The 14,183-nt window shown below is 40.2% G+C and overlaps 1 protein-coding gene across 1 annotated transcript in view; it reads right to left on the bottom strand.

Annotated features, from left to right (window-relative positions):
• LOC122814360 (integrin alpha-M-like) overlaps positions 1-14,183 on the bottom strand; it is a 249,783-nt gene that overhangs the window by 131,307 nt on the left and 104,293 nt on the right. The window contains exon 5 of the mRNA XM_044086946.1: positions 8,241-8,320. Coding sequence (XP_043942881.1) covers positions 8,241-8,320 — 80 coding nt within the window. The remainder of the gene's footprint in view (positions 1-8,240; positions 8,321-14,183) is intronic.

Here is a 14,183-nt window from a genome sequence, read left to right as displayed (position 1 = left end):
AAATCTGTTGAAATAAGCTTTTGCTCTCTTTACAATTAGTACAAGCATATAATATTGTAATTCTATATACTTGTTCTTTCCACTGTAAATCTACAATGGTTAATCTTCCAATTTTTGCAAAAGTTATATGTAATATATTTACTGTACATTTACAGAATACGGCTGTCTATTCCTGAACATCTCTCATTTCCCAAGTTCCAGATTATCTTTCCTCTCCATGGTTTCTCTGTTTGTAATCTTTCTTTATTTGTTAAAAATCATGTGCCTTCTACATCTACATCATATGTATTACTCCATTCTAAAACTCTTATTCATCTTATTATATTCTTAATACTATTCACATTTACTGAAAGCACTCTAAAATTTTCATTTTTCCTTTGAGTCATGGTTTTATAAGTTTATAGCTAATTACTAGGCTAGCTTTCTTAGTAGGCCATTTTAAGCCTAACCAATTTCCTTCCCCAAGGTGAGAATCAAAAACCGCACCTTGTATCTGTGAGTCAAACACCTTAATTATTATACCAATCAAATCTTTTGCGGCATATCTTCTTTTTCATCCATTTCATTTCTTTTTTTCTTTTGTGCTTATCCCTTTAAATGTTCTTTTTCTGTCTTTCACTCTTTTACCACCTCCCAATTTATGTCTTCTCCGTCCACTTTATTATTTTTTCTCATCTAATTTTTCTTCTTTCTACTACTTCTAACATATCTTTTTTTCCTTTTCTTCTCTTTCTTTTTCCTTACTCTTATTTTCATTTTTGCATTCCATCCATAAATGTTCAATTTTGTTACATTTACTCACATTTCACATTTTTTGCATCGTCCCATTTCCCCACAGATATAAAGTTTCTTTTGTAACAGTTACTAATCAAATGTCCTTCTTTTCCACAAAAAAACATGTTTTTGTTTGTCCCAGGCTTTTTACAACACTCCAATTCCCTCCACATTTATCATGCTTGATGTAGGTATAACTTTTTTATATTTCTATTTTTAACACAAAGTTACAATCCCAGTCACCAGTCAACATACAAAAGGAAGATGCAGAGACAATCCTGAAGAATAGTGGTGAGATGGAAAAGAAAATATATTCAAAGAAAGTAAAGGAAGCAAAAAGTGGAGTAGCAGAAAAGAAGGCAGTCCATAACCCCCTTTGTCATAAACTTTTGCAACGTCCAATATGTGTTTGCATAAAGCTTTCAAATGTCCTTTCAATGTCTCTCTTTCTACCTCTGTTCGAAACTGTACATGAATCTTTTTTTGTTTCCCTGTTAAATGATTTTATCACATAAAGATTCTATGGGTTACAATCTTTCTTTGTTCATATTCTCCAATAAATATTTCCATTGAAACAACATTCTCAAATATAATATCACAAAATGTCTCTTTGTTAATAAGAATACATGATCTTACCTCATGTGCTTTTGCATCTAAAGAAGCTATTAAATTGCCCCACAGTTCATACCTGTCCATTTCTTTGTCTTCTTTACTTTGAATCCTTACCACGTACTTCAGTTTTTCATTTTCTTCTGCCTTCTTATCTGCTACTCTACTTTTTGCCTTCCTTTACTTTCTTTGAATATATTTTCTTTTCCATCTCACCACTATTCTTCAGGATAGTCTCTGCATCCTCCTTTTGTATCTTCTCCATAATGTTCCCCCAAGAAACATCTCCTTCATGTTCTGGCTCACTCTGCACCATCATTTCTTTAAGTAAATCAACCCACAACCCTTCCAGCATTTGCTGACTTGTCTCCATCAAACAGATTTCTTTGAAACATTTCCTCAGAATCCATCACATATTCTCCTGTCTTAATATTTGCTTTTTCCTTTATTTCATTCACCACCCACCATCACTTTCTGTCTCCATCTGCCTCTCTGTTTCTCCGGGCTGCCTCTGCATCTGGAATGGAAACAGGAAGTGCTCCTTCAAAATGTGTCCCACTCACAACAATGACGGGTAGGGGAAGTTCCCTAATGCCCATGCCAAATTTCCCCTAGTAGTATAAATACCACCTCAGTTCTCCCCTGAAAAAAGGCTACTAGCCTAGTGGTACTAACCCATTCAACAAAGGTTAAAAAAAGTGATTCAGCCAAGTCACTAAATTCATAGTCTTGTGCTCTGTACTTTAGATAAGTGACATAAACATAAATAGACCCCCAAAACCTTTGATTTATAGTGAAAAATGCAGGCCTTATATATGTCAGGTTCATCTTTAGCTTGACGCTTACTTGAAATTTACTTTTTTAAACAAGTAATTGTGCATTTCTCCACCATTTAAAAGCAAATGTGTTAAACACATTAACAGCTTCCTTGTCTGTGGCATAAAGAAACATGGCACACTGGATCTTTTTAGCTTGTCCATAGGACCAGTCACATTGAGATAGGGTTCAGATAATTAAATCCTGGGTTTTCAGCTTTCATACAGCTTTTTGTACAGTTTCAGGAATGCTCATAGTTGTAGGGTTGTCATCTTAAGACAAAAACTAAGGAACAAAGGGAACTACATCGATGTTCAGTGGAGCATGAAAATTAATATTTTTATGACTTAGAGTTGGAAAAAACAGTGATGAGTAAATAAATTATTTATTTCTGAGTTTTCATTACAAATATGAAAAATGAGACCAATGGCAGAATAAATGCAACAGATGGTTGCTTGTTCAATTCTTGCTTGGTGGTACTGTTGGCCTGTCCGTGTGATCCATAGCAAGCCCAAACTAAGAAAAAAACAAACAGAAAAAATCAGCACCCCAATACTCTTTAAAAACTGCCCTACAGTGTCTCTTCTGATGTCTTACTTTCGACAGCTTGTCAGATCTGCAAAGAAAGACTTGTTTTGCATAACAGTTTAGTATAGCCAAAGGGAGGCATATACAGACAAACTACAATAAATGCTTTCACTCAGGTCTTTACTGGAAACTGAAGAGTCTGCCAAGATCACATGACTCATAGCCAAGGCTACTAGTTATACTGGCAAACTCCAAGTATGACAGCCATCTTAAGGTAGGCATGCACCAATGGTTGGTCTCAGGATCCATATTATTTTCTCTGATTTTTAGCAAAGTTTCATAATACCTGCCTAAACTGCATTTCACATTATACTCAAATGAGATACTACTTTGAGAAGGAACTTGTTTCAAAATGGTTAAAAAAGCATGCAACATGATTTTACCTGCTTTTGAAATGGGCCCAGTTCTAAAACAATATAAAAAATTGGCATGGTTTTGTTTTTAATACATGTCAAAAACTGAACAAAACTAATTAATGTAACAGACCCTCTAAACACAGCCACCTCACAGGCCCAGCAACAAAAGTAGTTAATACTTGTGGTTTCATCAAAAATAATTTTGTTAATTCCATCACTGGAATATCCTCTGGTGTAGCAGCCCCTGGTTTACCTCAAAAGAGAAAGCGATAACAACTTTTATAAATATAAAAGGTAGATTCACTGCCTTACTTTGGCAAAAGTTAACTGGCTTCAAGTTACTACCACAACAGTAATTCTGCATACCTTACCCTTCAGGTTGCTATACTTTAGGTACTGTGCCCCTCGTGCATTACAATGAACATGAAAACACTTTCTATACTTTTAAATGACTCACTCAAGGATCTTGGGTCTGCTATAGACTCTGGCATGCCAGTAGCTTTTTATATACTTGCTTGCTGTCACTTGCTCGTAAAAGTAAGTGCTCAAACTCCCGCATGCCAGTTCTCCCATTTCTACATAGCCCTTCCAAAACTTGGCCCTATAAAACTGTATAGCCTTCCACAGTCCTAACTCTAACACTAAAACTCCTGCCCAGTTCCAAACCTGAGCCCTTACTCCCTTACCTTAAAATTCAGCTCCCCCTCCTTAAACCTAAACTCCCAATCACTCCCTAAACTTAAAACTGCAAACCCTCCCTAAACCAAATTCTCTGATTGCTTCCTAACCCTAAAACTCCTTTACCACTTCCTAAACCTAAAACTTCCTTCCTGCTACCTAACCCTAAGCTCCATTCCAGCTCCCTAAACCTAAACTTTCATTTCCAACCCCTAAACCTAAAATTCCACTACCTAACACTAAAACACCCCTCCTGCATCCTACCCATAGCTGTTTCCTTGAACTTTTATTCAAGAGCAAACACAAGCACTAGCCCTCCATGAGCTACAAGGCATTCAAGTTCCTTGCTTTGAGACAGTGGTTTTTGAATTCTTGCAAAGTGAACACCAAGGAATCCCTAATCTACATAGATCCAACTTTAAACTTAACGCATGAGCAAGATCTTTTTTTCCATAATATATCCTGCCATCTGCAATTTGCTATTATAAGATGTTAAAAATGAAGAAAAAACATATCTCATTTAGAAAAAAAATCCCAGGATAGTTGTATATGCAATACAAATTCACGTGATTCAGATACAAGGGGGAAACATATGTTACAAGACAATATATTTAACTGTATTTGTTTGTGTCTCATTTATATTCTTCTGTATGTGAACCTACATAGTACAGCAGTAACCAACTAGGAACCTACACTTAATGTACTCTCACCATTGTGTTAGCTTTTATTTTGATGTAGACATTTAAACAAATATTTTACATTGTTTATTTTTCATGTATGCCATTTAAATGGTTCTATGAAATTTCAGATGTCGAAATTCTGAGGAACCAGAACAGTGAACACAAATGCCCTAAATGCCAAAAGGGTTTAACTTCAAAATCCACACATTTTTTGTAGGGGACATGCCCACCACACCTTCAAACATATATTTACCAACTCCACAAACATGAAGAATGGAGAATTTCCTACAACAGCAATAAGAAAACAAAATCACTGCCACCAGCAGTGAGTTCTTATGGGAAACAGTGATCATCATTATTTTTCTCAGCAATGTGTGCCTAGGGAAATGATGTTCAAACAACTAGATGTCATCCATCTGTAGCTTTACCTATTTAAACAGATGTGTGAAATGTATTGTTGCATACTTTTCATTCTTATTATAGTCTATCTGCAAATTTATCATACTGAAGTGAAAAATGGTACTACCAAATTTCAAAGTAAATTACTTATATTATTCGTGTGTCGTTGGCCTGCATTGTGGCTAAATATGGTCACTAGATCAAACCTCTTACAAAGTTAACAAACAAGCACATGCATACATGAGTAATAAAAGTACACTTTAAAATATTGTGGAAAAGGGTCCCTGGATCAAACCACCTGCCCAGTTAACAAATAAGCACATGCATAAATAAATAAAAGTACAATTAAAAGAACAACATCATAAGAAAAGCAGTATTAAGCTATGAAGTAAAAGTAATGGTAATGTTAAAGAGGAACAAATAAATTCTTCTCTGGGGAAAAACTGAAGGAGAGAGAAATTGTAAGCAGAAAAATATACATGGATTACCAAACCAGACTGTGTCTAGGGAATGGGGGGAGGGCTGGGATTTCTTATTTGAGAGAACTGTAAAATGAGGAAGAAAGGGCTATGATTGAGAGAGGATAACATTTCTAAGAAAGGACCAGCCTCATTTCCTCCAAACATACTCTGGTTAACATTTGCTCTCATGATGGAAACAATATGAAGATTTCCAAGTGATATTTTTGAAATAACTGGCACAGTGGTGTAGTGGTTAGTGTTGTCACCTCACAACAAGAGGTTCTCTGATTCGATTCTCAGCTGGGGCACCTGCAATGTGGAGTCTGCATGTCCTCCTTGCATTCATGTGTGTTTCTTCCAGGTGCTCCAGTTTCCATCCACATTTTAAAGACATGCGTCTGGAGTGTTTCTCCCTGGGCCTCTGCTGAAAATAGGCTCTGTCCTAGTCAGACTTTCCTGGTAAACAAATAAAAAAAATAAATAAAATCTGACTAAAATACGGTTCTCCGGCAGAGTTGTTATTCTGAGCTAGATAAGAAGCAAAGTGGTCGATGACTTGCCTAACATTAAAAAGAGTGGATTGGAGGCAAAAAGTTTATTTACTGTGCTGAACAAAAACATAAATTAGATGTTAGCAAGTTAATATTCTTGCAGTTTGATGTGTCCTGGTTCTCTGAATGGGTTGGAGATAGAGCCTTTATTGCTCCTTGTTTCTGGATTGCTGCTGGATATTAGACTGTTTCTGATTCCAATGGCTCCTGCTGGCGCCTTGGTTTTGCTGATTCTTTGGTCATTTAGTTTCAGTGCCTCTCTAATTTTTAAACTTGCTCTTTACTGGTTCCTTAGTATGTGGGAGCTCTTGGGTCTCTTCTGGTTCCCAGACCCCTGCCGCTTCTCAGGTTTTTGTTAGTTCTTAGTTTTCTTATCTCGTTTAAAGATCCTACAGATTCCTATGTCCTATTATGATTCTTGTGTTCTTGAGATCTTGTCAGTCAGTGGAATCACAATTTTGTCTGTGAATGTATAATTCTACATTTTTACCATCAGCTAAAACCACAGCCAGTGTGGGTGTGAGTGTGTGTGTGTGTGTGTGTGTGTGTGTGTGTGTGTGTGTGTGTGTGTGTGTGTGTGTGTGTGTGTGTGTGTGTGTGTGTGTGTGTGTGTGTGGTGGGGAGAATGATAAAGGTGGAGGATTATACATTTCTTAAGAAGCATTTCACTGCAGTGGTTTATTATGCTTTTCTCGGATCACACCCACTATTGTACTTTTACTACACAACACTCTTGAGTTGCTACAGAAGCCAAATGATAATAAAGATCATCAGTTTCTCCCCGCTGAAGATGGTAAGGACATGCTTATTTTATCTGGTTTGATTTTTATTTTTTAATTGAGTTAGAACAGTGATCCAGATGGACCATTTTCAGGTTAAAGACCATGTGCATTGACATTTTGATTTACCTGTAACCTGTTTTCTTGGGTCCAGTATGGTAGTATGGGTTTTCTGCCTTAAGAATCTCATGTGACTTTGACCGCTCCAGTGGTATAGAATGATAAATCCCTGACTATGGCCTAGCTGACCCAGGTTCAATTAGCTGCTTGGACAACTGATGGAGTAGCAGGGAAGGTATGGGCATACTCATCCCAGGTAGAAGCGTGCTCACTGATATGCCCCCTAAGGAAAGCTGTAGTCCAAAGAGAAAAGTTAACCCTGGTCATAACTGAGTGTGGGAGTCATGGGGAAATGGTGTGGGTAGTTCAAAGCAAAAATCCCCCTGGATGGAAGCACAGAAGAGCCAAGTCCCCAGGACATCCTCAGGATCCATGACCAGCCCAAGCAAATATAGAGTAAGTCCAAGGGGTGGTGGGGAGTAGCTGGTAGACCAGGTGTGTTCATTGGGCACTGGGGGCAAGACTGGTCACATTAGGTTGGGGAGGACCAAAAAAGAATCTCATGTGACTACATTTCTGTGAATTTCTTTTGTTACCTTCCCATGCTCTAAAATTTTGGCAGTCAATGGACTTATGTCTACAGTACTTCCTACATCACCATGCTCATTGCCCAGATGATGTAAAGCTAGCTCTTCTTTTGTGTGGCTGTGTGTTATGGTCTTCTTTAGTGTAGCTCTCAGTGCAAGAATCAATAACAATGAAAAAATAATAAAGGGACAAAGGACCAGAATCAGGGACTGGTTTTAAATATTGCTCTTATAAGCTAAGAAAGTAGCTGCAACAGTCAGGTCTTCTTTATTGTGACTGTATAGTCTTTAGTGTTGATCTCAGTATAAGAATCAGTCACAATGAAAAAAATAATAAGAGGACAAAGAATCAAAATCAGGGATAATTCTAAATATTGGTCTTGCAAGCAAAGAAAGTAGCTATAACAGATTTTGCACTATCATTCATGTTCTGAAGGCTATAAAGTCAGAATTTCTTGCTGGCTATTAACTGCATGCTTCCAACCCTGACATGACGGCAGCACATCAACAGGGAAGCAGAACTTCCTGCAGATGACTCAGCAAGGGTGGATTTTGTCAGCTCTGTGGATGGTACCATCTTGTGCTTTTCATTAAAAATCGTGGAGAGTGAGGATTTACTGTGAGCACAGGGAAATGTAAGGTAATCTGCTAACCAGAAACAGATTATAAGACTAGTTACTGAACTCTGATTTCAGCAAGGTGCATATGGTCAATAAGCCCAGGAGACAGGAATACAGACATTAAAGACTGATATTTTAAGTAAAGGCAGATAGCAAAACATGATGTGTTTTTACTAGATGTACACAGTGACATTTTGATGTATTCTGGTTTGAAATATTAGTTATTACCATGCATTCAGAGCAATGAGATACTGCATAGGAATATTGCTGGATATGGCTTACCTTGTCACATTGGCAGTGATTACCAACTTCTCACCCCAGGTACTCTTAGCAGTTATTCCAAATGCTACACTGAAAATGATCTGAAAAGTCAACAACACATTAACTGAGGCAACATTATGAAATAATGAGGGTGAATGTCTGAGAACAGAATACATATGTATGCATATATAATGTTTACAGTCATTACAAATGATCTCAGCATGTATCAGGGATAACACATGGAACTGTGGGAAGTTATCCAGTAGTAAATGACATTTGTGTGTAGGACATTACTTGCACGGCAAACAGCTCAGTCAGTAGTATGAAAATGCATTTAGTCTGTACTCTATTTCCCATGTAATGAGTCCCATTTTCTGTTTTATTGTGTGCATTACTTTTCATCTGTAAGTGGGAAAAAAATAATTCCAGAAAAATGTAAATGTAATGAAAACCTACGGATTTCCTCTGGAAACATTGTGAAAGCCATTATCACCATAGCTACTAACAGACATATGAACAAAAAACATAGAAGCAGTACTGCAACACATACCTCTCAACCTCTTAGACCAAGAAATCTGGAGAAAGCCGTAAATAATGGAGAACAAAGGCCCAAAAATAGGAACAAATTTTAAATATTGCTCTTGCAAACTTAGAAAGTTAATAAAATAACAAGCTTTGTGTTAGCTTGAATTTTCTATAGGATATGAAGTCTGAAACTCAAATGTCTGTCATTATTTTTTGACTTTAACCTTTAATGCCTTGCCAGTGATTTCCCAGAAAAAAACACACAATTTTATGAAAAACAGACCAAAAATATGTGGCAAGAATCTGGACATTCTGCAAAAATCTGTACAGTTGACAAGTATGCTTTGACAATGGTGATGCATACTGAAACACAGGAATACATTGATAGGGACAAAAAGAAATAGTTGTGTAAAATCTTACCATAACCATAGATGTCCTTCATTCCATGTTGCAGTATTCTTACTGTGGGATTTACCACCTCAGGCGACCTGACGTTGGCTCTTATACAGAAGCTTAAGCCTGGTTGCTGTAGGTGCGTGGGACGTCACATGTAGGGCCATAAACCAGGGACCTTAATTGTCACTTCTGCATGCACAGACCTCAGAACTTGAAGGCCAGACAGACAGTCTCAAGAGAGAAATAAGTGATTGTCAGCTAGAACTGTTAAGTGTCATATGCTGGCTAGTTGCTCTTGGTGAAGGGTAGAGCTTCCTAATACCTAGGAGCTAGGTTCGTAGTCCAAACTTAATGCAGGGGGAAGGTGGGAGGGATGGAATACTGCAACATGGAAGAGAAGGACATCTATGGTTATGGTAAGATTTTATTCAACTATTCTATGTCCTTCTATTCCTATGTTGCAGTATTCCTACTGTGGGAGAGTACCACAGCTAGTTAGAGGGAAGGGTTGTGGTAGAAGTGGAAGATTCCAGAAACCCCTACAGGATTGTTCTAGCAAAGCTTGCCCTGGCTCTGAAGACTTGATCTAGCTTGTAGTGTTTGGTGAAGGCATGAATAGTGGATCAGGTGGCAGCTTACAAAATGGAATCTGTGTCCAGTACTTTGAGGAAGGCTTTGGAAGTAGCCATACCTCTGGTGGAATGAGCTCTCTCTCCATGGAGTAACTGTTTGCCATGGTGTGAGTAGCAGAATGAAATGGATTTTATGATCCAACCTGAAATATTTTGCTTGGAAAGTGCCTTGCCCATAGCCCTGGGGTAGAAAGAGACAAAAAGTTGGTCAGATTTTCTGACAAGCTTAGTTTTGTCTAGGTAGAATCTAAGTTGTCTCTGTACATCCAAGGAATGGAGAATTCTCTCACTATTGTTAGTTGGAGAAGGGAAGAAGGTAGGCAGGTGAACAGATTGATTTAAGGACAGTTCGTTTACCACTTTAGGCACGAAGGAAGGGTTAGTGCGTAAGGGCACCCTGTCCTTGTGGAAGTGTAGGAGAGGGCAGGCCATGAGAGCCTGTAACTCTGACACTCTCCTAGCAGAAGTGATGGCCACCAAGAGTACAGTTTTGCATGTACACAATTGTAAAGTAACATTGCAAGCCAGCTGCAAAGGGGGCAAGTGTTAGTTTCTCCAGGACAATGTATAGGTCCCAGGGTGGCAGGATGGGTTTTCTAGGTGGTCTGATGTGTAAGACCCCTCTCAGGAAAAATTTAACATCTAACCTGGATAGTAAAGGGGGATCTAGAGGCAGGCAGGCAGATATGGCTGAAAGGCGTACTTTCACTGAGGAGTAAGAAAGGCCATCCTTGACAAATTCATACACATATGCAAGGACTAGGGAAGGGTCTGCCTGGTTGGGGCCCCTGTCCTTACAAAGACACCATTTGGAGAATCTCTCCCATTTTGATAAGTATGATATTCTAGTTGCAGGTTTCCTGGCCTCCCTCAGGACTGTAAGCATGTCCTCTGAGTAGTGGTGTTTAAAAGGGATAAGAAGTTTATCACCCAGAGTGTTAGTGCTAACATCTGTAGGCGAGGATGGATTAGGGTTCCTTTTTGTTGTATAAGAAGGTCCATTTTGTGGGGTAACTTGTGGTGATTGCCCTTGGCTAGTGAGTGAAGTAGGGGGAACCAGTGTTGCCTTGGCCAGTAGGTGGTCACCAGCAAGATTTCTGGCTTGCCCTACCTGATTTTCAGTAGGACCTTTTGGATTAGAGGGAAGGGGTGAAAAGTGTAAAGAAACCGTCCCTTCCAAGGAATGCTGAAGGTATCTACTCTCCAGGCTAGTGGAGAGTGATCCTTGGCACAGAAATTGCACAATTGTCTGTTCTGGGGTGATGCAAACAGATCCACTTGAGGAGTGCCCCACAGATGGGCAATGTCTAGAAAGGTTTCCCTGTTGAACATCCACTTGTGCTGTAGAGAAGAAGATCTACTGAGAAGATCTGCCTGTTTGTTGTCCTGAGAGGGGATGTATGAGGCCTGCAGGGACAGGTTGTACAGATTTGTAGAGTTATTCTGCAAAGGAGGTAGGCTTTGGTCCCTCCTTGTTTGCTGCAGTACCACATGACTGTGGTATTGTCTGTGAATATTAGAAGGGTTCCCAGATGGAGGGTAGGAAGAAAAGACTCCAGGGCTAGAAGAACTGCAGTCATCTCCTTGACATTGATATGTTTCTTTTGAAGGGCAGGATTCTAAGTTTCCTGAACTCTGAAATCCTTACAGGTGGCTCCCCACCCTAGGTCTGATGCATCTGTGTGGATGAACTGGGTTGGAGAGGGCATTTGGAGAGGCAATCCCAGGTTGTGACAGCTTTGTAGAATCCACCACCTTAGTTCTGATTTGAGGCAGGGCAGGACAGGGAGTGTAGGTGTTGTGACCACACGTTCTTGAGGTATCACTGGAACTTCCGTATGTGGGAATGGTAGCTGCCATAAGCCCCAGGAGTTGCAGGAATTGTCTTGCAGAAATTTGGGGTTCCAGTAAAAGGTTTTGAAAGTGAGTGGAGAGGGAGAGGACCTTTTCCTGCGGAAGCATTAGATCTGTCCAGATTCTGCAGCCCAGAAAAATTTTGTCTTGCTGAGGGAGCAAGGAGGATTTGTTTAAATTGAGGGTGAAGCCCAGGTTTTGAAGAAGGGTGGTGGTGAACCTGAGGTAGTCTTTGAGATGGGTTTCTGTCTCCGCTACAAGGAGAATATCATCTAGGTAGGGATAAAGTTAAATACCTTGGGTCCTGCAGTAAGCAATGGCTGGGACAAGGCATTTTGTGAATACTCTGGGTACTGTAGACAAACCAAAGGGCTAGGCTGTAAACTGAAAATGAGAGTAGGGTCCAGAAAAACGTAACATTTTTCTGTTGGAGGGCTTTATGGGGATATGAAGGTAAGCCTCCTTTAGGTCTAGAGTGGCCATGAAGGCCTGGTCTGTGATAAGAGGGAGTAGGGTTGGGAGGAAAAGCATTTTGAATGAAGGAACTTTTAGGAATTGGTTCAGGAAGGCCAAATCCAGTATAGGTCTCCAAGGGCCATCCTTTTTGGGGACCAGAAAGAGTCTTGAGTAAAATCCTTTTCCTTCATGACCTGGAGGAACAGGTTCTATTGTTCCTAGTTTTTGGAGGTCTTGAAGAATTTGTGGCAGGCAGTGGGCTTGGTTTTTTGGGGGAAAGGGAAAGGAAGTATCTGTTTAGAATGATAGTCAGTACTCATTGGTCTGAAGTGATGGTTTTCCAAATTGGTAAACAGTGGGATAGGCGGGCTGACAAGGGCAGATGGGCAAGGCAGTCAAACATTGTTGAGTGCATTTCTATCCTGAAAGGACTGTCTAGGAATTGGTTGAGAGGTAACAGGTCTGGAGTATGATTGCCTTCTGGTTGTCCTCCTGTGCCTGGTGAATGGGGGGGGGTGCCGGAGGAAGGGGTTCTCCTGACAAATGAGGTTTTTGCAGGGTAGTTCCTGTAATACTTTGGAATAGAGGACGCAAGCAAATGATTGATGTCCTGCAGTTCCTTGCTTGTCTCCTGCAGGTTTTTAAAAAGTTGTGCAGATTGTTTTCCAAATTAAAGGTTATGGTCTAATGGGGTGTCCATAATTTTAGTTTTGAAGTCTTTTGGAAGAGGTTGTAGGCGCAGCCAAGAATATCTGTGGAGGACAGAAGCAGAATCTGCTGACCTAGCAGAGGCCTCTGCAGCATCATAACTGTATCTAATGGAACGTCTGGCTACCTGTGAAGCCAGAGACAATTTAGATGTTATGTATGATTTAGTAGGGCAGTCAGGTGTGGCAGCCAAGAGATTAGTTGCTTGTGAGACAAGGTCCAGTGCATATTTAACCATATGTGTCTGGTAATTTATAGCACAGAAGGCCAGGGTGGAAGAGATGTACACTTTTTTACCAATCCTGTCCATGCTTTTGCTGTCTTTGTCAGTAGGCAAAAGAGATGCAGAGGCAATACATCTGGATTGCTTGTCTGGGGAGACAGCAATAACTGCAGGGTCTGCCAAGGGGGTTTAACTAAGAATTTTTGCTCATCAGATACCTTATAACACCTGTCTGGTGTTTTAGGTGCAGGTGGTTGAGAGTCTGGATTTTTGGATGCAGAGGTAAAGACATCCAGATAGGCAGGTAAGACTGGTTGGACAGCTGATGGGGAGGGAGACTCCACTTGAAGGAGTTCAAAATACCTCCTCTGGGTATCAGTGATTTGGGTAGTATCCCATTTAAAGTACTCTTTCATCTATGTTATGGTTTCACCAAAGGTAATGTCCTCTGGTGCTGAGTCCCCTTCAATGGATTCTTCATCTGGTGAATAGTATTCTAAAGGAGAGGCAATCTGGGATGTGTAAGAAATGGACTCTTCAGAAGAAGAGTAGTAAGGTTCTAGTTCCTCCTCTCCTTCTTGGGTAGTCTGCAAGGGGAGAGAAATGGCAGTGGCAGGCCTAGGGCTGAGCACAGGTACAGTGGAGGGAGAAGAGCTTGAGGGCCTGAGGGCCATAAAGGTCTGCATTACAGAGTTAGTGAAAGATTGCCAGTCGGCACTCCTTCAGGGGAAAGAGTCAAATGCTTAGTTTTTTGTTTTTGTTTAGTAGGTGTTAGTCTGGGAGAAGGCCTAGGCTTGAGTCTCAGAAATAGGTGTCTCTGAAGGTCATCCGACTGTTTCTGCTTCCCACTTGACGTCGGTAGGAACTGACATTTGGGCTATCGCCGTGGACATGCAGGTCGTTACTTCTGAAGCGGCTTCCTCGGTGGGAGCCGTTGAAGTAGTCGGTTCTGTCGGACGTCCCTCGACTCCTAAATCAGAAGCTGGTGGGATGTCCAAGAGAGGAAGAGGCAACAGAAGTAGGTCTGGAAACTTTGGCTTTTTTCCGAGGTGGTTTAGTCGGAGCAGCCAATTCAGGGTCCATCCTAAGTGCAAGCATTTTGAGATGCTGGTTCTCTAAATATAAATTTAGTGCAGAGAGACAGCTGCAGAGGGTCTTTGGTACAAAGAT

Source organism: Protopterus annectens, chromosome 10.part0 (genome assembly GCF_019279795.1).
Source record: "Protopterus annectens isolate FY-2018-M chromosome 10.part0, PAN1.0, whole genome shotgun sequence".
NCBI lineage: Eukaryota > Metazoa > Chordata > Ceratodontiformes > Protopteridae > Protopterus > Protopterus annectens.
Note: the sequence above shows the minus strand (reverse complement) of the source record. Positions and strands in the feature narration are given on the sequence as shown.